At 43.1% G+C, this 25,712-nt stretch overlaps 1 protein-coding gene and 1 long non-coding RNA gene across 2 annotated transcripts in view; one reads left to right on the top strand and one right to left on the bottom strand.

Annotated features, from left to right (window-relative positions):
* The first annotated feature begins 308 nt into the window (after positions 1–308).
* LOC139027450 (uncharacterized) overlaps positions 309–25,712 on the top strand; it is a 143,460-nt gene continuing 118,056 nt past the window's right edge. The window contains exon 1 of the long non-coding RNA XR_011479532.1: positions 309–380. This is a non-coding gene — a long non-coding RNA (uncharacterized lncRNA). The remainder of the gene's footprint in view (positions 381–25,712) is intronic.
* Positions 13,649–25,712, bottom strand: part of LOC112080669 (ubiquitin carboxyl-terminal hydrolase 20-like) — a 43,788-nt gene continuing 31,724 nt past the window's right edge. Inside the window, 2 exon segments of the mRNA XM_070442657.1 lie at positions 13,649–15,338; positions 23,688–23,851. Of these exon segments, the coding sequence (XP_070298758.1) occupies positions 23,694–23,851 (158 nt within the window). The 3' untranslated portion in view covers positions 13,649–15,338; positions 23,688–23,693.

Here is a 25,712-nt window from a genome sequence, read left to right as displayed (position 1 = left end):
GTAGCCTTCCTCAAGCTTCCCTGAATAAGTAGGGTGAATTTTRACCCATTCCTCCTGACAGAGCTGGTGTAACTTAGTCAGGTTGGTAGGTCTCCATGCTCACATACGCCACACATTATCAATAGGATTGGTGTCAGGGCTTTGTGAAGGCCACTCCAATACCTTGACTTTGTTGTCCTTAACTTCGCCATAACTTTGGAAGTATGCTTGTCCATTTGGAAGACCCATTTGCGACCAAGATTTAACTTCCTGACTGATGTCTTGAGATGTTGCTTCAATATATCCACTAAATGTTCCTCCCTCATGATGCCATCTATTTTGTGAAGTGCACCAGTCCCTCCTGCAGCAAATCACCGCCACAACATGATGCTGCCACCCCCGTGCTTCACGGTTGGGATGGTGTTCTTCGGCTTGCAAGCCTCCCACTTTATCTCCAAACATAACAATGGTCATTATGGCCAAACATTTCTATTTTTGTTTCATCAGACCAGAGGACATTTCTTAAAAAATGAYGATCTTTGTCCCCATGTGCCGTTGCAAACCATAGTCTGGCTTTTTTATGGCGGTTCTGGAGCAGTGGCTTCTTCCTTGCTGAGCGGCCTTTCAGGTTATGTCGATATAGGGACTTGTTTTACTGTGAATATAGGTACTTTTGTACCCGTTTCCTCCAGCATCTTCACAAAGTCCTTTGCGGTTGTTCTGGGATTGATTCGCACTTTTCGCACAAAAGCACGTTCATTTCTAGGAGACAGAACGCATCTCCTTCCTGAGCGGTATGACGGCTGCGTGGTCCCATGGTGTTTTTACTTGCATACTATTGTTTGTACAGATGAACGTGGTACCTTCAGACATTTGGAAATTGCTCCCAAGGATTAACCAGTCTTGGTCTACAATTTTTTTCTGAGGTTTTGGATTTCTTTTGATTTTCCCATGATGTCAAGCAAAGAGGCACTGAGTTTGAAGGTAGGCCTTGAAATACATCCACAAGTACACCTCCAGTTGACTCAAATTATGTCAATTAGCCTATCAGAAGCTTCTAAAGCCATGACATAATTTTCTGGAATTTCCCAAGCTGTTTAAAGGTACAGTTAACTTAGTGTATTTAAACCTCTGACCCACTAGAATTGTGATACAGTGAATTATAAGTGAAATAATCTGTCTGTAAACTATTGTTGGAAAAATGACTTGTGACAAAGTAGATGTCCTAACCGACTTGCCAAAACTATAGTTTGTTAACAAGAAATGTGTGGAGTGGTTGAAAAATGAGTTTTAATGACTTTAACCTAAGTGTATGTAAACTTCCGACTTCAACTGTACATACTACCTCAACTAACTGGTGCTCCCGCACATTGACTCTGTAGCGGCACCCCCTTGTATATATTGTTATTTTATTTTTTACTSCTGCTCTTTAATTACTTGTTGCTTTTATCTCTTATTCTTATCCGTATTTTTTGAAACTGCACTGTTGGTTAGGGTCTCGTAAGTAAGCATTTCACTGTAAGGGCTACACCTGTTATATTCGGTGCATGTGACTAATAAAAATTGATTTTATTTGATGATTAGTTGACWAGTACCCGAGGACTGGAGTTGGGAAACACTGCTTGTCACCCCAGTGTCAGTCATCTGTCTCTTGCCAGTCCATAGTGAAGGAGCTGCCGGTGGTGCTGTTGTGACTGTTCTTGTCATCGCAGCAGTCCTCTGCATCGGAGAAGGAGGACATGTAGTGGAGGCCGGTGACTCTGTGGTAGCCCCCCTGGAGAGCCTCGGGAAGGGCAGTCAGTTCCATGGCCCTTCGGCTGGTTCTCCTCACCGACACACTCCACATATCAATCAACTGTGAGCACATGGCACAGCCCATTGTGGGTTTATGGAGAGCGATACACACACAGTGGAATTGGCTCGTATCGTTGAATGCTGRTAGACACACACACACACACGTTTTGTCACATGAAGTCACTGATTCCCACAGACAGATAGCGAGACAGACACCGCGAACTGTTACGTATGTGATGTCACTCACACTTATTCACACGGACAGACAGACAGATGTGACAGGTAAGTAAGTGAAACAGACATGACAGACTCACTGACACACACAACTCTCTCTCAGTGGCGTAGTCTGACTCAGACCTCCAGTGAGTGAGCGAGTGTGTGTGTCTTCCCTCAGAATGGATTTACAGGAGGACTATTTGAATCCTTGCCCCAGGCCGAGAGAGAAAGAGGTGCAGCTACAACGAGAAAAAAACTGAGGGAGTAAAAAAAGAGAAGTCAGACGTTGGTTGCATGTCGACCGCAGCAGACAGCTGCCTCACATCGAACCCAGCCCCTAGGGCAGCTCTGAGGTCACCGCCAGTTGAGGAGTCAAAGGGTTATGGATGAGCTCCCATAACTTTCTCTTCTCTTTCTCTTAGTGCAATTCAGATGAGGACAGGCATCCAACACAATGTCAATATTTACATCAGATATTAGTGTGTTCTGTAAAGTCCTTCTCTAGTGCCAGTAGGGAGGGAGAGTGATGGAAAAAGTGTTAGATATTTGTCCCTCTCTCTCCTTAATCCAGGATATGGTTAATCTGCAGTACRGTTTACTCTGGCTCCAACTAGTGTTTTCAATCCAAAAACGTGGTCCTGGTCAGTCTTTGGTCATGTAAGGGTTGTCCTCGGTGTGAGGTCCTCAGGTCAGTGAATGTTTTAGCTCAGGTTGTCGAACAGAGACAAGCCTGAAAAGAAAGAGAGAAGAAAAGGAAAACTAGGGGTTAATAAGTCTGGCCTCCCAGTCCTTCCTGTCCAGTCACACAGACACAACAAGGCTATCTAATACAGTTGTCTGCTGGGGTCGAACACACACATTCCAGTGACATGCAGTCAGGATAGGCAATGCTTACCCTGTGATAATATAAGAAAAAAGCTGTTATGAAAATTGTTTTTTCTCTCAATGATTCTGTTGATTGTTATGCTCAAAATGTGCTAAAACTGCATCAAAACTGCATCAAAAGGAAAGGCACTAGGGTATTCACGTCTTCCTATCCATTCATTCAAACCATTGATGCGAGCAGCTATTCCTTACTACAGTGACTTAATGGACAGGGTCAGCATAGGCCTCGCTGCTTTGCCTAGCTTCATTTGTTGCATTGAGCCTATTTCATATTTTGCACATGCGTATTGCATAAACATGTGTGGGTAAGCCTCGGGTAAACACAGCACGTTTGAGCATGTCCCTTGAACTGAACGAAGCTAGCTAGCTACTGTAGCAAAAACAACCTGACAACTGCTGCACCTCAAACAAAGTTTGATTTCCAAGAAGAACCTTGGTATAAATTCAGAGAGGGAGACCAACACTAGAGCTTCCTGACCATAAATCAGAGAAAGAGGCAGAAAAGCATCTGTTTGAATGCACCAGACTGCCCGACAGACACAGGAACCAGGAGCAGACATCTGATCAGAGATGAGAGGAATGTTTTACAATATCAGTGTTCAAATGAAAGCCAGGTTTGATCATTTTGTCATCCTTGGCCCTACAATGCTGTCTGTCACCAAGAGGTTTACCCTGAAGGACAGATGAATTGACTTCATTCACAAGTAAAGGAAGGTCTAAATGCATTTTACTTTGCAATTTGAGGATTAGGCTACTGTTGAATGAACATGAGAATAGACAACATTCATTTGATGCATTTGATTTATCAAGCTCGATTTTCATTTTGATGACACTTTTTTTGATGTTTTGAACTGCATTTTTCAGTCTTTTTGATTGTTGATATGGACATTTTGTCGATATGTGTGTAATAATATTTCACTTAAAAATATGTGTGTGTTTGCGCGGGCTGAGTGAGGTGCATTGGAAGAATTGTAAATCCATTGTGAAAGGACATGGAGTTTGCAATCTATTCAGATGAAATGTGTCCATATATTGGTATTTAAGTGCTACCTATTGGTTGTGACTGATTTCATCTGAATGGTTTGCATCATTCTATGGCTGAGCTGAGCAGTGTGTCAGCAGTATTATAACATAATCTTGTAATTTTGCTCTCACACTAGCTAGCAAGCAAGGCATAAGAACATTGCCAGCAAGTATTTTAGAACGAATACAGATACAGCCCATAGATACAGAACAAAAAGAGAGAACGACTGGGTCGCGTCTCTGGCAACAGAACTGATAGAACGAACGACCAGCCGGCTTGGGTAGCAACCCTAGATTTGTGTCGGGACTATATATTGTAGAAGGATGAAAGTGTATGAATAAATTCATCAAAACAACGTTTTTAATGAAAATATGTTAATCATTATTTGAATATGTTGATAACTCATTGTATAAAAGTGATAATGCCCTCGAAGCCGGTGTTTGGAGGATATAGTGGCACGGTTTGCGGGTCCGAGACAACACCTGTGCCAATATATCCTCCAAACACCGGCTTCTCTGGCATTATCACTTAAATACACACAAAGTGTACAAAACATTAAGGACACCTGCTCTTTACATGACATAGACTGACCAGGTAAATCCAGGTGAAAGCTATGATCCCTTAATGATGTCACTATTTAAGCGCCTTTGAACAGTATGGTAGTAGGTGACAGGCGCACTGGTTTGTATCAAGAACTACAACGCTGCTGGGCTTTTCAAACTCAAACATTTCCTGTGTGTGTATCAAGGGTTGCCCAGCACCCAAAGGACATCCAGTCAACTTGACACAACTTTGGGAAGCATTGGAGTCAACATGGGCCAGCATCCCTGTGGAACACTTTTGACACCTTGTAGAGTCCTTGCCCAACGAATTGAGGCAGCTACTCAATATTAGGAATGGCGCCGGAGCAGAAGGCAGATGTTTTACGTACCCCCAACCGATTGTGTTTTTTTGTTTGTTTATCTGCGTTGTTTGTAACTTATTTYTTAAACTATTTTTGTACATAATGTTACCGCTACCGTCTCTTACGACCAAAAATAACTTCTAGACATCAGGACTGTGATTACTCACCACGGACTAGCAGAATMATTTTTCTTCTTTCACGACTCTGACGAGCCCGAGGTGGAGGACATACGGTTCCCTCGGGAACAGACCCCGACCCCAGTGATCTGCTTGAAGAGGAGGTGGCGAAAGAGAGTCCGGAGGGCAGGCTGCCTTCTGAGGAATAGGAGATCGAATAAACCTCGACTCCCTTCAATTCTGCTCGCAAACTTGCAATCTTTGGACGAGTTATTGGGAAGATTAAACTACCAACGGGACATTAAAAACTGCAACATTTTATGTATCACGGAGTCGTGGCTGAACATCGACAATATCAACATACAGCTGACTGGTTATTCAATGCACGGGCAGGATAGAACAGCGGCGTCTGGTAAGACAAGGGGTCTATGTCTTTTTGTAAACAACAGCTGCTGCACGATATCTAAGGCAGTCTCGAGCCATTGCTCACCTGAGGTAGAGTTTATCATGATAAGCTGCAGACCACATTACCGACCGAGAGAGTTTTCATCTATATTCTTTGTAGCTGTTTACATACCACCACAGTCAGTCAGAGGCTGGCACCAAGATAGCATTGAATGAGCTGTATTCCGCCATAAGCAAACAAGAAAACGCTCACCCAGAGACGGCGCTCCCAGTAGGGACTTTAATGAAGGGAAACTAAAATCAGTTTTACCTAATTTCTATCAACATGTTAAATGTGCAACAATAGGGAAAAGAACTCTGGACCACCTATACTCCACACACAGAGATGCATACAAATCTCTCCCTCGCCCTCCATTTGGCAAATCTGACCATAATTCTATCCTCCCAATTCCTGCTAACAAGCAAATATTAAAGCAAGAAGCACCAGTGACTAGATCAATAAAAAAGTCGTCAGATGAAGCAGATGCTAAGCTACAGGACTGTTTTGCCAGCACAGACTGGAATATGTTCCGGGATTCCCCCAATATCATTGAGGAGTACACCACATCTGTCATTGGCTTCATCAATAAGTGCATCGATGACGTCGTCCCCACAGTGACCATACTTACATACCCCAACCAGAAACCATGGATTACAGGCAGCATCCACACTGAGCTAAAGGCTAGAGCTGCTGCTTTCAAGGAGCGGGACTCTAACCCGGAAGCTTCTAAGAAATCCCGCAATGCCCTCCGACTATCCATCAAACAGGAAAAGCGTCAATACAGGACTAAGATCGAGTCATACTACACTGGCTCTGACACTCGTTGGATGTGGCAGGGCTTGCAAACCATTACAGACTACAAAGGGAAGCACAGCCGAGAGCTGCTCAGTGACACGAGCCTTCCAGACGAGCTAAATTACTTCTRTGCTCGCTTCGAGGCAAATAACACTGAAACATGCATGAAAGCATCAGCTGTACTGGAAGACTGTGTGATCACACTAGCCGCAGCCGATGTGAGTAAGACCTTTAGACAGGTCAACATTCACAAGGCCGCAGGGCCAGACGGATTACCAGGACTGTGAGCATGTGCTGACCAACTATTGATTAGCCATGAAGTGCATTGAACGGCTGGTCATGGCTCACATCAACACCATATCCCAGAAACCCTAAACCCACAATTTGCATACCGCCCCAACAGATCCACAGATGATACAGTCGCTATTGCACTCCACACTGCCATTTCCCACCTGAACAAAAGGAACACCTATGTGAGAATGCTATTCATTGACTACAGATCAGCGTTTCAACACCATAGTGCGCTCAAAGCTCCTCAATAAGCTAAGGAACCTGGGACTAAGCACCTCCCTCTGCAACTGGATCCTGAACTTCCTGATGGGCCGCCCCCAGGTGGTAACAACACATCCGCCACTCTGGTCCTCAACATGCACGCCCCTCAGGGGTGCATGCTCAGCCCCTCCTGTACTCCCTGTTCACTCATAACTGCACGGCCACGCACGACTCCAACACCATCTGTTACGTTCCCCAGATTCTGTGTTGTGTATATGCATATGTGTATTTCAGGAAATGTCTTCCTGGATTCCCCCAAGCAGCTGATTGGACGGCCCCCATTGCAAATTGGAGCTCTGACCCTGCCCTCTCGTCAGGGGATACAGCTTTCTGCAATTACCAACTCCTTCTGCAGCTTGAAAAGCCAGCATTCCTTTGTTAGGGGAGAGAGCTTMTTTGTGTGTCCTGTGTTTCGTTGTGGGTCTGTATAATTTGTTCTAAAGTATTTTGTAGCCGGTCMTGCAGGGGTATGTTTTTGTCAAAAGGACTGTTTTTTTGATTATGGAAATTGCTCACTTTACATTAGTAATTATTCTGTTTTTGTTCCCAAGGGGAAGGAGAAGGCACCTTGGGAGTGCTTAGGCAAGAGGCTTGCGGGCATACATATACCCGTAGTATGTACTCTGTCTATGCACATTAGGTAAGACCTGGGCAGACCACCCCCTGTATAAAGGTCAGCGCGCCAGGTGGCGTTAAGTATAAGTAAGTAGTGGGTAGATAGGTAAGGTAGGAGAGGGGGCTCTTTAACTTTTATTTTCTTCGCTTTGGTTCCTTCCAGCCCCTTTTCCCCAAATTACCGTGTGAAAGAAGAATACATTTAATGTAAACAGTAATATTCTCTGCCTGTCATCCTTACTCGCACCTACAGTCACATACCTCTTTCACTCCACGGGGAGTTGAGTGTAGCAGGGTGTTGYGTTCCCTCCTACAAGAGGCGTGCGTAACACCATCATTAAATTTGCAGATGACAACAGTGGTAGGCCTGATCACCGACAACAACAAGACAGCCTACAGGGAGGATGTCAGGGACCTGGCCGTGTGGTGCCAGGACAACCTCTCCCTCAATTTGATCAAGACAAAGGAGATGATTGTAGACTACAGGAAAAAGAGGACCGAGCACGCCCCCATTCTCATCGACGGGGCTGCAGTGGAGAAGGTTGAGAGCTTCAAGTTCCTTGGTGTCCACATCACCAACAAACTAACATGGTCCAAGCACACAATGACAGTCGTGAAGCGGGCATGACAAAAAACCTCTTCCCCCTCAGGAGACTGAAAAGATTTGGCATGGGTCCTCAGATCCTCAAAAGGTTCTACAGCTGCACCATCGAGAGCATCCTGACTGGTTGCATCACTGTCTGGTATGGCAACTGCTCGGCCTCCAACCGCAAGGCACTACAGAGGGCAGTGCGAACAGCCAAGTACATCACTGGGGCCAAGCATCCTGCCATCCAGGACCTCTATACCAGGCGGTGTCAAAGGAAGGCCCTGAAAATTGTCAAAGACTCCAGCCACCCAAGTCATAGACTGTTCTCTCAGCTATCACATGGCAAGCGGTACCGGAGCGCCAAGTCTAGGTCCAAGAGGCTTCTAAACAGCTTCTACCCCCAAGCCATAAGACTCCTGAACATCTAGTCAAATGGATACCCAGACTATTCACATTGCCCCACCCCCTCCCCTCCACACCACTGCCACTCTCTGTTGCCATCTATGCCTAGTCACTTTAATTAACTCTACCTACATGTACATACTACCTCAACAAACTGGTGCCCTCGCACATAGACTCTGTACCGGCACCCCCCTGTATATATTATTATGTTTTACTGCTCCTGTTTAATTACTTTTCTCTCTTATTCTTATCTGTATTTTTTGAAACTGCACTGTCGGTTAGGGGCTCATTTCACTGTAAGGTGTTGTATTCAACGCATGTAACTAATAACAATTTGATTTGATTTGTTCCTAATGTTTGGTATATTCAGTGTATTAAGGTATGCATATCAAATCAAATTTATTTATATAGCCCTTCTTACATCAGCTGATATCTCAAAGTGCTGTACAGAAACCCATTCTAAAACCCCAAACAGCAAGCAATGCAGGTGTAGAAGCACGGTATGGACTCAGTATATGAATAGAAAAGGTTTGTACAGCAGTAGTTATATAGGATGAGCCTTCACTAGAATACAGTATATACATATAACGTGGGTAAAACAGTGTGTAAACATTATTAAAGTGACCAGTGTTAAATGACTATGTACAGTAGATAGGGCAAAGCATTCTCTAAGGTGCAGGATAGAGTATCGAGTGGTAACTGGCTAGTAAGAGTGACTAAGGTTCAGGGCAGGGTATTGGGAGGAGGCCGGCTAGCAGTGACTGTTTAGCAGTCTGATAGCCCGGAGACTCTCGGTCCCAGCTCTCGGTCCCACCTGTACTGTCGCCTCCTACACTGAACAAAAATATAAAACGCAACATGCAACAATTTCAAAGATTTTACTGAGTTGGCATCACAGTTTTGCCCCAGCCCCAGCTAACACACCTGACTCCAATAATCACCTAAATCATGATCTTCAGTTTCTAATGCAATTTGATTAATCAGCTGTGTTTGCTAGGGAAGGAGATACTGTGACACCAATCAGGCCTCCGAGGACTGGAGTTGCCCACCCCTGATATAGATGGTCCTTCCTGTGACACCAGGTTCTGTAGATGTCCTGGAGGGTAGGCAATGTGCCTCCGAAGATGCGTTGGGCTGAACGCATCACCCTCTGGCGAGCCCTGCAGTTGTGGACAGTGCGATTGCAGTACCAGGCGGTAATATAGCCCGACAGAATGCTCTCAATGGTGCATATGTAGAAGTTTGTGGGGGTCTTAGGGGTCGAGATGAATTTCTTCATCATCCTGAGATTGAAGAAGCACTGCTGCGCCTTCTTCCCCAGAAGGTCTGTGTGAAGGGACAATTTCAGGTCATCAGTGATGTGCATGCCGAGGAACTTGAAGCTTTTGACCCTCTCCACTGCGGCCCCATCGATGTGGAAGGGGACATACTCTCTCTGCGGTCTCCTGTAGTCCACGATCAGCACCTTGATTTTGTTGACGTTGAGGGAGAGGTTATTTTCCTGGCATCACTCCGCCAGGGCTCTCACCTCCTCCCTGTAGGCTCTCTCATCTTTCGTTGTACGGTGGAGGTGATAAGATCCTTAACTAGCCTCTCAAAGCACTTCATGATGAAAGAAGTGAGTACTACTTAGTTAGTCATTTAGTTCAGTTACATTTGCTTTCTTGGGTAGAGAAACAATGGTGGACATCTTGAAGCAAGTGGGAACAACAGACAGGGATATGGAGAGATTGAATATGTCTGTAAACACTCCAGCCAGCTGGTCTGCACATGCTCTGAGGACGCGGCATGCGATGCCTTCTGGGCCGGCAGCCTTGCGAGGGTTAACACACTTAAATGTCTTACTCACGTCGGCCAAGAAGAACGAGAGCTCACAGTCCTCATGAGTGGCGGGGGTTTGCGTCGTCGGCCCGATGTGGTTTTCCTCAGTGTCCGCGATGTGTCTGGCTTTCCCTTTATAATCCGTAATTAATTGTCTGGAGTCCCTGCCACATACGTCTGGTGTCTGAGCCGTTGAATTGCAACTCCAATTTGTCCCTGTACTGTTATTTTGCCTTTTTGATTGCTTTACGGAGGTCATAGCTTGTCTGTTTGTCCACGTCCATGTTCCCAGTCACCTTGCAATTGTTAAATTGCGGCTGGTTAGAGMGTTGGACGAGTAACCGAAAGGTTGCAAGTTCAAATCCCCGAGCTGACAAGGTACAAATCTGTTGTTCTGCCCTTGAACAGGCAGTTAACCCACTGTTCCTAGGCTGTCATTGAAAATAAGAATTTGTTCTTAACTGACTTGCCTAGTTATATAAAGGTAAAAAAATTAAATAATTAAATGCGGTTGTTCACGCTTTCAGTTTTGCACGAATGCTGCCGTCTTTCCAGTTTTTGGTTTGAATAAGTTCTAATCTTCACAGTGGGAACAACATCCTCTATGCACTTCCTGATGAACCGAGTCAGTGTATACATCGATACTATTCTCAAAGGCTTGATCAAAACAATCTTGAAGCATAGATTCCGATTGGTCAGACCAATGTTGAAATGTCCTTACCACGGGTGCTTCCTATTTAATATYCTGCCTGTAGGTAGAGAAAAGCAGAATGGAGATTTGCCGGAGGTAGGGCCTTGTAGCCATCCCAGAAGGGAGATTAGCAATGATCCAGGGTCCATGATGCATGTTTAGCACAGGAGATGTGTTGATAGAATTTCATTTCAGCATTTTCCTCAGATTTCCTTTATTAAAAGTCCCCAGCTACAATAAATGCGGCTTCAGGATATGCAGTTTGCAGTTTCCAGTTTGCACATAGTCCGGTGTAGTTCCTTGAGAGCCGTCGCAGTGTCAGCTTAGGGAGGTCATACACAGCAGTGACAATGAGAGTGCGGTGTTCCAGATCGGGAGAACAATAGGATTTGAGTTCCTGTACGTTACCACAATCACACCATTAGTTGTTAATCATCAAACAAACCCCTCTGCCACACAGAAGACTCAGATACTCACATTACTAACTACTCATGTATCTCCTAACACAAACTGCTGTACGGTTGATTTGTAATGCTTGTACACTAGGTGAACATACACTGGGACACTGCTACATTTTCAGGATTGATCTTTGTTTAGCATGTACACTACTTGACCAAGAGTATGTAGACACCTTGTCGAACATCTCTTTCCAAAATCATGGGCATTAATATGGCGTTTGTCCCCCCTTTGTTGCTATAACAGCTTCCACTCTTCTGGGAAGGCTTTCCACTAGATATTGGAACATTTCTGTGAGGACTTGCTTCCATTCAGCCACAAGAGCACTAGTGAGGTCGGGCACTAAGCAATCGGGGGAGAAGGGCCTTGGTCAGGGAGGTGACCAAAAACCTGATGGTCACTCTGACAGAGCTCTAGAGTTCCTCTGTGGAGATGGGAGAACCTTACAGAAGGACAACCATCTCTGTAGCACTMCACCAATCAGGCCTTTATGGCAGAGTAGCCAGAYGGAAGCCACTCCTCAGTAAAAGGCACATGACAGCCTGCTTAGAGTTTGTCAAAAGGCACCTAAAGGACTCTCAGACCATCAGAAACAAGATTCTTTGGTCTGATGAAACCAAGATTGAGCTCTTTGGCCTGAATGCAAAGCGTCTAGAGGAAAACTGGCACCATCCCTACGGTGAAGCATGGTGGTGGCAGCATCATGCTGTGGGGATGTTTTTCAGCAGCAGAGACTGGGAGACTAGTCAGGATCGAGGGAAAGATTAATGGAGCAAAGGACAGAGAGATCCTTGATGAAAACCTGCTCCAGACTGGGACAACAACCCTAAGCATACAGCCCAGACATTACCATTCAATTTAACCAGATAAGAGCATTATGATGTCTACTGTCAGTAGACTGTGACCTTCTGTCTATCATCACATCATGATCAGCCTGTGTGCATCATGCAAAGGCAACTCGTTTGCATACAAAGAGCCATTACATCCAAATGAGCCAATGATGTCAGTTACTGGGGCGAGGACGGGACAGCCCCACCCCGGTCCCATCAGATCTACTGGTACAGTAGACTGCACAGCGTCCCTGTCATTACTACAGATCCTCCATGATTTCATTTAGCTCTATCACAGCCAAAGGCTTAAAGTAATTCTACAGCAGCTATTTAACTATCATCACTCATTCATTTCATGAGGTTTGGTTTCTCCTGAGTCATTCAATGTCTGTAACAGCTGAAACTCTAATCTTTACTGTGTCAGAAAATGAAGTAACATCTATGATAAACACACTGTTCGTACAATATTTGCACCTCTGCAGTTAGATGCACAGAACACCGAATTGTTGTGCCCAAACACTATCTGTACAGGAACATATGTCATTACTCTCAGACAGCTGGTGTAGACAGTCACACACATGCAGTAGTCAGAGGCTGCAGTCAGAGGCACACATGCCAATGTTTTGAAACAGTAGAGCGATCCAGCAGCAGTCTTATTTGGGTTGGTCAAAGAGAGAATGAGAGGTATACATTACCCCTCCCACTTACCTTGTATGTTGTTTCACTGCTCCTTTCTGCAAAGGATGATCAGTGTGCTCTTCTATCCTCTCTCCTCCTGTTATTATCTCTCCTCCCTTCTCTCCTTAGTCCTCGGTCTGGATTAGCATGATACAGCCAGAGCCAGGCATAGGGGATGAGACTATGACATCATAGTCTCACACAGTGAGACACCACTGTTCTGTCTCGCTCTCTCACACACAAGTTTCACAAAGCATACATGCGTGCCAACACACATACACAAAACACGTGCGCGAACATGTGCAGGCGCTCACACACAGACAATAAAAGGTCACCAAAGCATCAAGGGAGTGTCCAATTAGATTATTTTACCCAGCATGCAGCATAAGGGATCAGTGGCTCTAAATGCCCCTAAAAGCTTAATCAATTGGAAATGTCTGGTCTTCCAGATTACCTATTGATCTGGCCATCATTCCAACATTAAAAATGATATTTTAATACCGAGATTATGAATCATAACATTCTCTTTCATTATTATGAAATATCTTAAAAGATGGCAGTCTGTTAGCGCTGATCATTATAACCATATATTAAACCACTAATTAGTGTATACTTTGGGGTGTGGCAGTGGGATAGATAAGTAGTCAACAATATTTCAAAATGAGAGACATTTATCATATTGTGTCCTAGTTCAGAATGAGACAATTTATTAAATTAGATGCCAGTAAGACCTCTGGAATATGAATATATATWTWTWTTTTTTGCAAAAATATCTCCTGGTTCTAATTCAACACTGTACTGCGGCTATGTGTGAAAACWAGTGTGAAAATATGATTACACACCAAAATACACAGGCAAATGAAAGAAGCCTTTTAATCATATAATCATTACATCAGTTTTACAGACACTCATCTGAGTTTGGACGTACCACCGAAGACAAACAGCATCAATAGATCATCATTACTGTGACCATGACAGACACTATCGTCATTGAAACACAAGTTGACTAATTACTATTATTCTTTTGGATAAAGACAGAGGCGAGTCATTATCTACGCAATCAATTCCACCACAGCAATGTCTTAATGTTAAATCATCAACAAGTGAAAATAAAACTCTTACACGCGAGTGTGTGTGTGTGTGCAAACAACCCAACATAAACACAACAACCAGGAATTCAGAAGTGAGGTGAATTAAGATAAGTATCACATAGCGTTATAAAAACGTTCRAATAATACTGCAGCACAAGAATCGTCACTGTAGTCCACTGTCATAACAAATGTACAATGCTAGGCAACCTATCAGCAGACTTTAATAATAATAACAACAACAACAATAATAACTCTAAGGTGTCTGAGCACAGATAGACAGCCAGAAATGTTTCATTGCACTTCTCCATAAAAAAACAAACATAGACATGGAGGTTTCACATCTGTACAGAATTTACAAAAATACAGTACAAAAAAAGTATATACATTATATATATATATTTTAAAAAGGGGGGAAAAATTAAGTTATCTTTTAAAAAAACTACATAATTACTCTTTGGACACTGACATACCACTTACCAGCACGGCAGCACAGAATCACTCAGATATTTTTCAAACCTCTACTTTTAGGTTCAAACACTGTTTGGACCGACTAGACAGCATCCATTACATAGCATTGCTACAGTAGCCATTGACACGCTTGAACGCATGTCATTTAACCATTAAACGGTTAGTTGGCATACTCAGGGAAATCAGGGGAAGCTCATAATGACATCACCACTTGCATCATCTCTTGTCAAAGTACATAACATCGTCCTACCTACCAAAAACAAAAAACAAGTTTGAACCTCTGTTTTAGCGTGCAGTATATACATGCACAGTAAAGGTAATTGTACCTTTCTGGTGAGAGGGATGAGGGGGATTATGATATTTTACATTTTAAGTCATTTAGCAGACACACTTATCCAGAGCAACACACAGGAGCAATTAGGGTTAAGTGCCTTTTTATTTATTTTTATTTTTTTTTACATCCATCCTCTTCCATTGTCTCGGAGTGACAAACGTGTAGTCATTGAATGTTTGTTGTTTGGGGCCTGCAGCAAAAAAAGATTAGTACAAGTTCACCCGAGTTGTCAAGTAGCAATTAACACTGATGATGTCACGCCCCTCGGCACGCCATTCCCTYCCCCCCCTCTGCCTCTCGTACGAGTGCAGGACACCATTAACGATATGACACACCTACTACAGTAGTACAGCAGCAATTTAGATTTTGATGTCACCAACCTACTGCAACTACCAAAACAGCTTCGAAGACATGGTGTCACGCAATGTATATTTTCTTACTAAAACATCTTAAGAGTTTGTTCAATAAATAACACCTTTTCTACTACACTATGATRATAATTGACCAATATGTCTTCCTGCACAGGTAATAGAACAAGGCGCGTTGCTACATTTTACAAAGTGCTCACAATAAGGCTTCTCTTCACCCAGGTGCAAATCAACCCCCTCAGCTCCAGTGAGGGCTCGTGTACAGGGGAGTCAAACACAGTCAACCTATAAGGGAAGGAAAGAAAACATTCTTAGAAAAAGAGGAAAATACATCAAGGGCAAAGGGAAACGGACTTGAATTTTGTGTATTCTGGTGGATTAAGTATTTTTTGGTAGAATTGCATGTTTTAATGTGCARGACCAATTACCCTCCGTCTTAATGTGCAATCTAGTTACAGTATCTGTAATCTCAGGTTGTGCAATCACAGTTGTCCAGAATTACAAGATATTTATTAACTACATCGAGTGCATTGCCTTCCTTGATCTTTTCACATTCAGGCACACCCATTAACCACACACACCCTATCCCACAATGGAGGAATGTAGTAACTCATGAGAACGACCTGAGCTACGTGAGAACAATGGTACCAGACCGTTAAAGGAGCCAAGAGGTCCAGTACTGAAGTGTTTAGGAAAAATGGTCATGTTTATGCTGCCTTCTCCTTAGACCTGAGTGGTGTGTGTGTGTGTGTATATGTATATACAGTGCATTCGGAAAGTTTTCAGACCGCTTTACTTTTTCCACATTGTTAAATTACAGCTTTATTCCAAAATTGATGAAATTGTTAGTTTTTTCTCAATCTACACACAATACGCCATAATGACAAAGCAAAAACAGGTTTTTAGAATTTTTGCAATTAAAAAACTGAAATATTGCATAAGTATTCAGACACTTTACTCAGTACTTTGTTAAAGCATCTTTGGCAGCGATTACAGCCTTGAGTCTTCTTGGGTATTACGCTACAAGCTTGGCACACCTGAATTTGGGGAGTTTCTCCTATTCTTCTCTGCAGATCCTCTCAAGTACTGTCAGGTTGGACGGGGAGTGTCGCTGCACAGCTATTTTCAGGTCTCTCCAGAGATGTTTGATCGTGTTCAAGTTCGGGCTCTGGATGGGCCACTCAAGGACATTCAGAGGCTTGCCCTGAAGCCACTCCTGCGTTGTCTTGGCTGTGTGGTTAGGGTTGTTTACCTGCTGGAAGGTGAACTTTCGCCCCAGTCTGAGGTCCTGAGCAGGTTTTCATCAAGGATCTCTATGTACTTTCTTCCATTCATCTTTCTCTTGATACTGACTAGTCTCCCAGTCCCTGCTGTGAAAAACATCCCCACAGCATGATGCTGCCACCACCAAGCTTAACCGTAGGGATGGTGCCAGGTTTCCTCCAGACATGACACTTGGAATTCAGGCCAAAGAGTTCAATTTTGGTTTCATCAGACCAGAGAATATCGTTTCTTGGAGATTTCTTGGTGGTTGCAAACTTCTTCCATTTAAGAATGATGGAGGCCACGGTGTTCTTGGGGACCTTCAATGCTGCAGATATTTGCCTTTCCAAATCATGTCCAATCAATTGAATTTACCACAGGTGGACTCTAAAATGGCGCAGGAAGAAATGGAAGCAGTTTTACGGGCGCCCAAGCAATTGTGCTATTATGTGGTTTTCTCGCGTTATTTGTAACTTATTTTGTACATAATGTTTCTGCAACCGTATCTTACGGCAAAAAAGAGCTTCTGGATATCAGGACAGCGATCACTCACCTCAGATTAGACAAATACTTTTTCTTCAACAAACAAGACGCACAAGACATTCTCCAAACACCCGGCAGGGCCGACATCCCTGTTATTTGCAAGAGGAAGCGACGTAGGTACAGAGGACAAAGAGCCGGGTGCTTGGTCAGAATCCGGAAAAGGCGAGTGGGAAAGCTGCCGTTACCATCAATACTACTCGCCAACGTGCAATCATTGGACAATAAACTAGACGAGGTACGATCACGAATATCCTACCAACGGGACATCAAAAACTGTAATATCCTATGTTTCACGGAATCGTGGCTGAATGACGACATGGATATTCAGCTAGTGGGATACACGCTGCACCGGCGCGATAGAACAACACTCCGGTAAGACGAGGGGGGGCGGTCTGTGCATATTTGTAAACAACAGCTGGTGCACGAAATCTAAGGAAGTCTAGATTTTGCTCGCCTGAAGTAGAGTATATTGTGATAAATTGCAGGCCACACTACTTGCCTAGAGAGTTCTCAGCTATACTTTTCGTGGCTGTTTGCTCGCCTGAAGTAGAGTATATTGTGATAAATTGCAGGCCACACTACTTGCCTAGAGAGTTCTCAGCTATACTTTTCGTGGCTGTTTATTTACCACCACAGACAGATGATGGCACTAAGACCGCACTCAGTCAGCTGTATAAGGAAATAAGCAAWCAGGAAACCACTCACCCAGAGGCGGCGCTCCTAGTGGCCGGAGACTTTAATGCAGGGAAACTTAAATCAGTTCTACCAAATTTCCATCAAACGTGCAACCAGAGGGAAAAGAATTCTAGATCACCTGTACTCCACACACAGAGACGCGTACAAAGCTCCCCCTAGCCCTCCATTTTTGTAATTCCGACCACAACTCTATCCTCCGGATTCCTGCTTACAAGCAAAAATTAAAGCAGGAAGCACACCAGTGACTAGGTCTTTAAAAAAAGTGGTCAGATGAAGCAGATGCTAAACTACAGGACTGTTTTGCTATCACAGACTGGAACATGTTCCGGGATTCTTCCGATGGCATTGAGGAGTACACCACATCAGTCACTGGCTTTATCAATAAGTGCATCGAGGACGTCGTCCCCACAGTGACTGTACGTACATACTAGAGGTCGACCGATTATGATTTTTCAACGCCGATACCGATTATTGGAGGACAAAAAAAGCCGATACCGATTATTTATATATATATATATATATATATATATATATATATATATATATATCATATCATACACACACACACACACATTTTTGTAATAATGACAATTGCAACAATACTGAATGAACAATGAACACTTTTATTTTAACTTAATATAATACATAAATAAAATCAATTTAGTCTCAAATAACATGAGAACATATGTTAAAACGAACCACCAGCTTTCATGGGTCTTCAATATTCCCAGTTAAGTTTTAGGTTGTAGTGCAGAAAGCAGAACTTGTCTGCGTGGTCCCCTGTCAGTCTGCTCCTCCGCGAAACACAGACCTTATTTGAAGTAGATCAAGACATTCTCTATGGAAGACATGAACSGTAAAATAACGAAGGAACCCCTTTCAAGTTCAGCCGCAAGTTATTACAGGAATTATAACGCGTCGACTATTTCTCTCTAAACCATATACCTTTGACTAATCCTGAAACTATCACCTCGAAAACAAAAYGTTTATTCCGTTCCGTATTTTATCATCCATGAGTCTAAATATTCCTGTTACATTGCACAACCTTCAATGTTATGTCATAATTACGTAAAATTCTGGCAAATTAGTTCGCAAAGAGCCAGGCGGCCCAAACTGTTGCATATACCCTGACTCTGCGTGCAATGAAGGCAAGAGAAATGACACAATTTCACCTGGTTAATATTGCCTGCTAACCTGGATTTCTTTTAGCTAAATATGCAGGTTTAAAAATATATACTTGTGTATTGATTTTAAGAAAGGCATTGATGTTTATGGTTAAGTACACATTGGAGCAATGACAGTCATTGATTGATTGTTTTTTATAAGATAAGTTTAATGCTAGCTAGCAACTTACCTTAACTTACTGCATTCACGTAACAGCCAGGCTCCTCGTGGAGTGCAATGTAATCAGGTGTTAGGACTAGTTAACTGTAAGGTTGCAAGATTGGATCCCCCGAGCTGACAAGGTTAAAAAACTGTCGTTCTGCCTCCAAGGTCGTCGTTGAAAATAATAATGTGTTCTTAACTGACTTGCCTAGTTAAATAAAGATTAAATAAAGGTGTAAAAAATAATAATAATWAAAATAAAAATAGGCAAATCGGCGCCCAAATATACCGATTTCCGATTGTTATGAAATTTGAAACTTGAAATTCCGATTAATCGGTCGACCTCTAGTACATACCCAATCCAGAAGYCATGGATTACAGGCAACTTCGCAGTGAGCTAAAGGGTAGAGCTTCCGCTTTCAAGGTGCGGGACTCTAACCCGGAAGCTTACAAGAAATCCTGCTATGCCCTCCGACGAACCATCAAACAGGCAAAGCGTCAATACAGGGCTAAGTTTGAATCATACTACACTGGCTTCGACGCTCATCTTATGTGGCAGGGCTTGCAAACTATTACAGACTACAAAAGGGAAGCACAGCTGAGAGCTGCCCAGTGACACGAGCCTACCAGACGAGGTAAATCACTTCTATGCTTGCTTCGAGGCAAAAAAACACTGAGGCATGCATGAGAGCATCAGCTGTTCCGGACGTACACAAGGCTGAGGGGCCAGACGGATTACCAGGATGTGTGCTCCGGTTATGTGCTGACCAACTGGCAGGTGTCTTCAGACATTCTCAACATGTCCCTGATTAAGTCTGTAATACCAACATATTTCAGCAGACCACCATAGTCCCTGTGCCCAAGAACAAAGGCAACCTGCCTAAATGACTACAGACCCGTAGCACTCACGTCCGTAGCCATGAAGTGCTTTGAAAGGTGGGTAACGGCTTACATCAACACCATTATCCCAGAAACCCTAGAACCCACTCCAATTTGCATACCGCTCCAACAGATACACAGATGATGCAATTTCTATTGCACTCCACACTGCCCTTTCCCACCTGGACAAAAGGAACACTTATGTGAGAATGCTATTCATTGACTAACTCTCAGCGTTCAACACCATAGTACCCTCAAAGCTCATCACTAAGCTAAGGATCCTGGTACTAAACACCTCCCTCTGCAACTGGATCCCGGACTTCCTGACGGACCGCCCCCAGGTGGTGAGGGTAGGTAGCAACACATCTGCCACGCTGATCCTCAACACTGGAGCTCCCCAGGGGTGCGTGCTTAGTCCCCTCCTGCACTCCCTGTTCACCCACGACTGCATGGCCAGGCATGACTCCAACACCATCATTAAGTTTGCAGACAACACAACAGTGGTAGGCCTGATCACCGACAACGACAAGACAGCCTATAGGGAGGAAGTCAGAGACCTGGCCAGGTGGTGCCAGAATAACAACCTATCCCTCAACGTAACCAAGACTAAGGAGATTATTGTGGACTACAGGAAAAGGAGGACCGAGCACGCCCACATTCTCATCGACGGGGCTGTAGTGGAGCAGGTGTTCACATCAACAACAAACTAACATGGTCCAAACATACCAAGACAGTCGTGAAGAGGGCACGACAAAGCCTATTCCCCCTCAGGAAACTAAAAAGATTTGGCATGGATCCTGAGATCCTCAAAAGGTTCTACAGCTGCAACATCGAGAGCATCCTGATTGGTTGCATCACTGCCTGGTACGGCAATTGCTCGGCCTTTACTTATTCCACATTTTGTTGTGTTACAGCCTGAATTYAAAATGAAATTCAAAATAAATAAAACATCTCACATCTACACACAATACTCCATAATGACAAAGTGAAAACATGTTTTTAGAAATGTTTGCAAGTTCATTGAAATTTAAATACAGAAATATCTCATTTACAAAAGTATTCACACACAAAAGTATTCACACCCCTGAGTTAATAAATAAATGAGTCCATGCAATTTATTATGTGACTTGTTAAGTAATGTGTTGTATTTGTCCAAAACATAAAACTTTATATTCAGTACAAAAAGTGAATTGCTTTTCCAAATGTTTTGCACTAGTACTTTAGTGCCTTGTTGCAAACAGGATACATGTTTTGAAGTAACTACAATGTTGTTGATCCATCCTCAGTTCTATTCTATCACAGCCATTAAAGCCATTAAATCAGCCATTAAATCAATAGCAGTTTCCTTCCTCTCCGGCAACTGAGTTAGAAAGGACGCCTGTATCTTTGTAGTGATTGGGTTTATTGATACACCATTCAAAGTGTAATTAATAACTTCACCATGCTCAAAGTGATATTCAATGTCTGCTTTTTGCCTTATTTTTTATCCATCTACCAATAGCTGCCCTTCTTTGCTAGGCATTGGATAACCTCACTGGTCTTTGCGGTTGAATCAGTGTTTGAAATTCACTGCTCGACTGAGGGACCTTACAGATAATTGTATGTGTGGGGTACAGAGATGAGGTAGTCATTCAAAAAACATTTAAAAATACTATTACTCCAAACAGTCAAGCCATGCAACTTACGATGTGACTTGCTAAGCACATTTTTACTCATGAACTTATTTAGGCTTGTCATAAAAAGGTTGAATACTTATTGACTCAAGACATTTAAAACCTCTTGAGCCCATGGGGGGTGCTATTTCGATCTTGGAAAAATTGGTCCCCAAATTAAACTGCCTCGTACTCAATTCTTGCTCGTACAATATGCATATTATTATTACTATTGGATAGAAAACACTCTCTAGTTTCTAAAACCGTTTGAATTATGTCTCTGAGTGAAACAGAACTCCTTCTGCAGCACATTTCCTGCCAGGGAGTGAGATTTCAGAAATCGAGGTCCCTGTTCCCAGGTCAGTTTATAAGTCCCTGTGAACGCTGTGGGGCTACAAACACTGCATACGCCTTCCTCTAGATGTCAGTAAGTGGTGAGAATTTGAATGGAGTCGATTGCGCAATCTGGGACCCTTTATAAGACCGTGGAACGGAAGGACCGTTCTTTTCAACCGTGCACCTGACGCAGTATGAACACCAGAGTGGCCTTCTTCCAAGCTTTCGTTTAGCCAGTTCTATATCTCCGGTCATGTTTTTATTCGTTATAGTTGTTAAAGACATCATAAGGTAGTTAATTTAAACCGACTTATAGCAATTTATATCAGTTTATTGCGATTTTCTGGCATTTCTTTGTGACGCGTTTTCAAGAGTTGGACATCTTTCCGGCACATGGCTAACGTTAGCAGCGATTTCGACAGGACAAGAGTACATCTTTCGACCAAAAGACGATTGTTCTGGACAAAGGACACCTTTCCCAAGATTCTGATGGGAGTTCATCGAAAAGTAAGAACTATTTATGCTGATAAATCGTTGTTCTGTTGAAAAATGTTAAATGCATAAGCCGCCATTAATTTTTGTGTAGCCCTGCTTTAGCGCACGCYGTATTGCGCAGTAAAGTTAATTTTAAAAATGTAACAAAGCGATTGCATTAAGAACTAATTTGTCTTTCATATGCTGTCCACCCTGTATTTTTTAGTCAAGTTTATGATTATTTATTGATTAGAATAGGTGCCTCTCCAAGATGGCGCCCGACATTTTCTGGGCAGCTTGGCAACTTTTCTCATTGTATAACCACGATTTGTGCCGCTATATATGCACATTTTCGAACAAACTCTATATGCATTGTGTAATATGATGTTACAGGACTGTCATCTGAAGAATTYTGAGAAGGTTAGTGAAARAATTAATATATTTTGGTGGTGAATACGTTATCGCTATGTTTGGCTGGAATCAATGCTGCTGTGTGGTTTGCTATTATGCTAAGCTAATATAACGCTATATTGTGTTTTCGCTGTAAAACACTTAGAAAATCTGAAATATTGTCTGGATTCACAAGATCTGTGTCTTTCAATTGCTGTACGCTGTGTATTTTTAAGAAATGTTTTATGATGAGTAATTAGGTAATACACGTTGCTCTCTGTAGTTATTCTAGTCGCTTTGGGGAGAGTTGTGATGGTGGCTGCAATGGTAAACTATGATTTATACCTGAAATATGCACATTTTTCGAACAAAACATAGATTTATTGTATAATATGTTAAATATGTTATCAGACTGTCATCTGATAAAGTTGTTTCTTGGTTAGTTTGGTTGGTTCTTGGTTAGTTAGGTTGGCTTTGTGCATGCTACCTGTGCTGTGAAAAATGTCTGTCCTTCTTTGTATTTGGTGGTGAGCTAACATAAATATACGTGCTGTTTTCGCTGTAAAACATTTAAAATATCGGACATGTTGACTGGATTCACAAGATGTGTATCTTTCATTTGCTGTATTGGACTTGTTAATGTGTGAAAGTTATATATAAATATAACTAAAAATATATAAATATATTTTGAATTTCGCGCTCTGCCTTTTCAGTGGAATGTGGGAGGAGTTCCGCTGGCGGAACGCTAGAGTCAGACAGGTTAAAATTTTAAATTMATTTGTCAAAATGTCTAAAAATATAATTCCTCTTTGACATTATGGGTAGTGTATGTGTATGATTGAGTGTGCTTGTTTGTATGTAGGCCAGTGACCAAAAATAAATAAATTGAATCAATTTTAAATTCAAGCTGTAACACAACAAAATGTGAAAGTAGTGAAGGAGTGTGAATACTTTCTGAATGCACTGTATGTGTATGATTGAGTGTGCTTGTTTGTATGTGTGCTTACCTGTATATGTTTATAAACACAACGTGTGTATTGGGTGCTTGTATGTGTGTGTGTGTGCTGTAACTCACCATTTCTCAGAGTGCCCTGGTCTCTGCCTCTATCTTCCTCTCTCCATGCAGGCTGTCTGTGTTGGTGGCCGGCACTGTCTGTCTCACTGCAATCTCAGGCCCTCCACTATAGATACCGAGGAGATACTGCCACGTCTCCTCTGAGATCTGACCATAGTCAGCCCCTAGGGGCACACACCAWGGCGTGTTAACATACACTACACGGAGTATATCAAACATTAGGAGTACCCCACAAGGATCATTTGGTCATTTAGCTATTTGATATACAGTGCATTCGGAAAGTATTCAGACCCCTTGACTTTTCCCAAATTGTTTTATGTTACAGCCTTATTCTAAAATGGATAAAAAATAGTTGTATCCCCTCAATCTACACACAATACTCCATAACGACGAAGTGAAAACAGGTTTAGAAATTTTTGCAAAAAAATATATTAACAAATGTATGAAATACCTTATTTACATAAATATTCAAATCCTTGCTATGTGACTCGAAATTTAACTCTGGTGCATCCTGATTCCACTGATCTTTCTTAAGATGTTTCTACAACTTGATTGGAGTCCACCTGTGGTAAATGCAATTGACTGGACATGATTTGGAAAGGCATGATTTGGTGACGGATCACCACCTCAAGCTGAACCTCGGCAAGACGGAGCTGCTCTTCCTCCCGGGGAAGGACTGCCCGTTCCATGATCTCGCCATCATGGTTGACAACTCCATTGTGTCCTCCTCCCAGAGCGCTAAGAACCTTGGCGTGATCCTGGACAACACCCTGTCGTTCGGCACCTCCGTACCTTCAGGCTCTGATCAGGCCCTACACCCAAACAAGGGCACTGCGTTCATCCACCTCTGGCCTGCTCGCCTCCCTACCTCTGAGGAAGTACAGTTCCCGCTCAGCCCAGTCAAAACTGTTCRCTGCTCTGGCACCCCAATGGTGGAACAAACTCCCTCACGACGCCAGGTCAGCGGAGTCAATCACCACCTTCCGGAGACACCTGAAACCCCACCTCTTTAAGGAATACCTAGGATAGGATAAAGTAATCCTCCTAACCCCCCCCTCCCCCTTAAAAGAGTTAGATGCACTATTGTAAAGTGGTTGTTCCACTGGATATCATAAGGTGAATGCACCAATTTGTAAGTCGCTCTGGATAAGAGCGTCTGCTAAATGACTTAAATGTAAATGTAAATGTCTATATAAGTTCCCACAGTTGACAGTGCATGGTTAGAGCAAAAACCAAGCGATGAGGTCAAAGGAATTGTCCGTACAGCACCGAGACAGGATTGGGTCGAGGAACAGATATGGGGAAGGGTACCAAAACATTTATACAGCATTGAAAATCCAAGAACACAGTGGTCTCCATCATTCTTAAATGGAAGAAGTTTGGAACCACCAAGACTCTTCCTAGAGCTGTCCGCTTGGCCAAACTAAGCAATCGGGGGAGAAGGGCCTTGGTCAGGGAGGTGACCAAGAACCCGATGGTCACTTTGACAGAGCTCTAGAGTTCTTCTGTGGAGATGGGAGAACCTTCCAGAAGGACAACCATCTCTGCAGCACTCCACCAATCAGGCCTTTATGGTAGAGTGGCCAGACGGAAGCCACTCCTCAGTGAAAGGCACATGACAGCTCGCATTGAGTTTGCCAAAAGGTACCTAAAGGACTCTCAGACCATGAGAAACAAGATTCTCTGGTCTGATGAAACCAAGATTGAACTATTTGGCCTGAATGCCAAGTGTCACGTTTGGAGGAAACCTGGCACTATCACTACGGTGAAGCATGGTGGTGATGGCAGCATCACACTGTAGGGATGTTTTTCAGGGACTGGGAGACTAGTCAGGATCGAGGGAAAGATGAACGAAGCAAAGTACAGTGAGATCCTTGATGAAAACCTGCTCCAAATGGCTCAGGATCTCAGACTGGGGCGAAGGTTCACCTTCCAACAGAACAACAACCCTAAGCACACAGCCAAGACAAAACAGGAGGGGCTTCGTGACAAGTCTCAATGTCCTTGAGTGGCCCAGCCAGAGCC

Source organism: Salvelinus sp. IW2-2015, unplaced genomic scaffold (assembly GCF_002910315.2).
Source record: "Salvelinus sp. IW2-2015 unplaced genomic scaffold, ASM291031v2 Un_scaffold16416, whole genome shotgun sequence".
NCBI classification, from domain to species: Eukaryota; Metazoa; Chordata; class Actinopteri; order Salmoniformes; family Salmonidae; genus Salvelinus; species Salvelinus sp. IW2-2015.
Note: the sequence above shows the minus strand (reverse complement) of the source record. Positions and strands in the feature narration are given on the sequence as shown.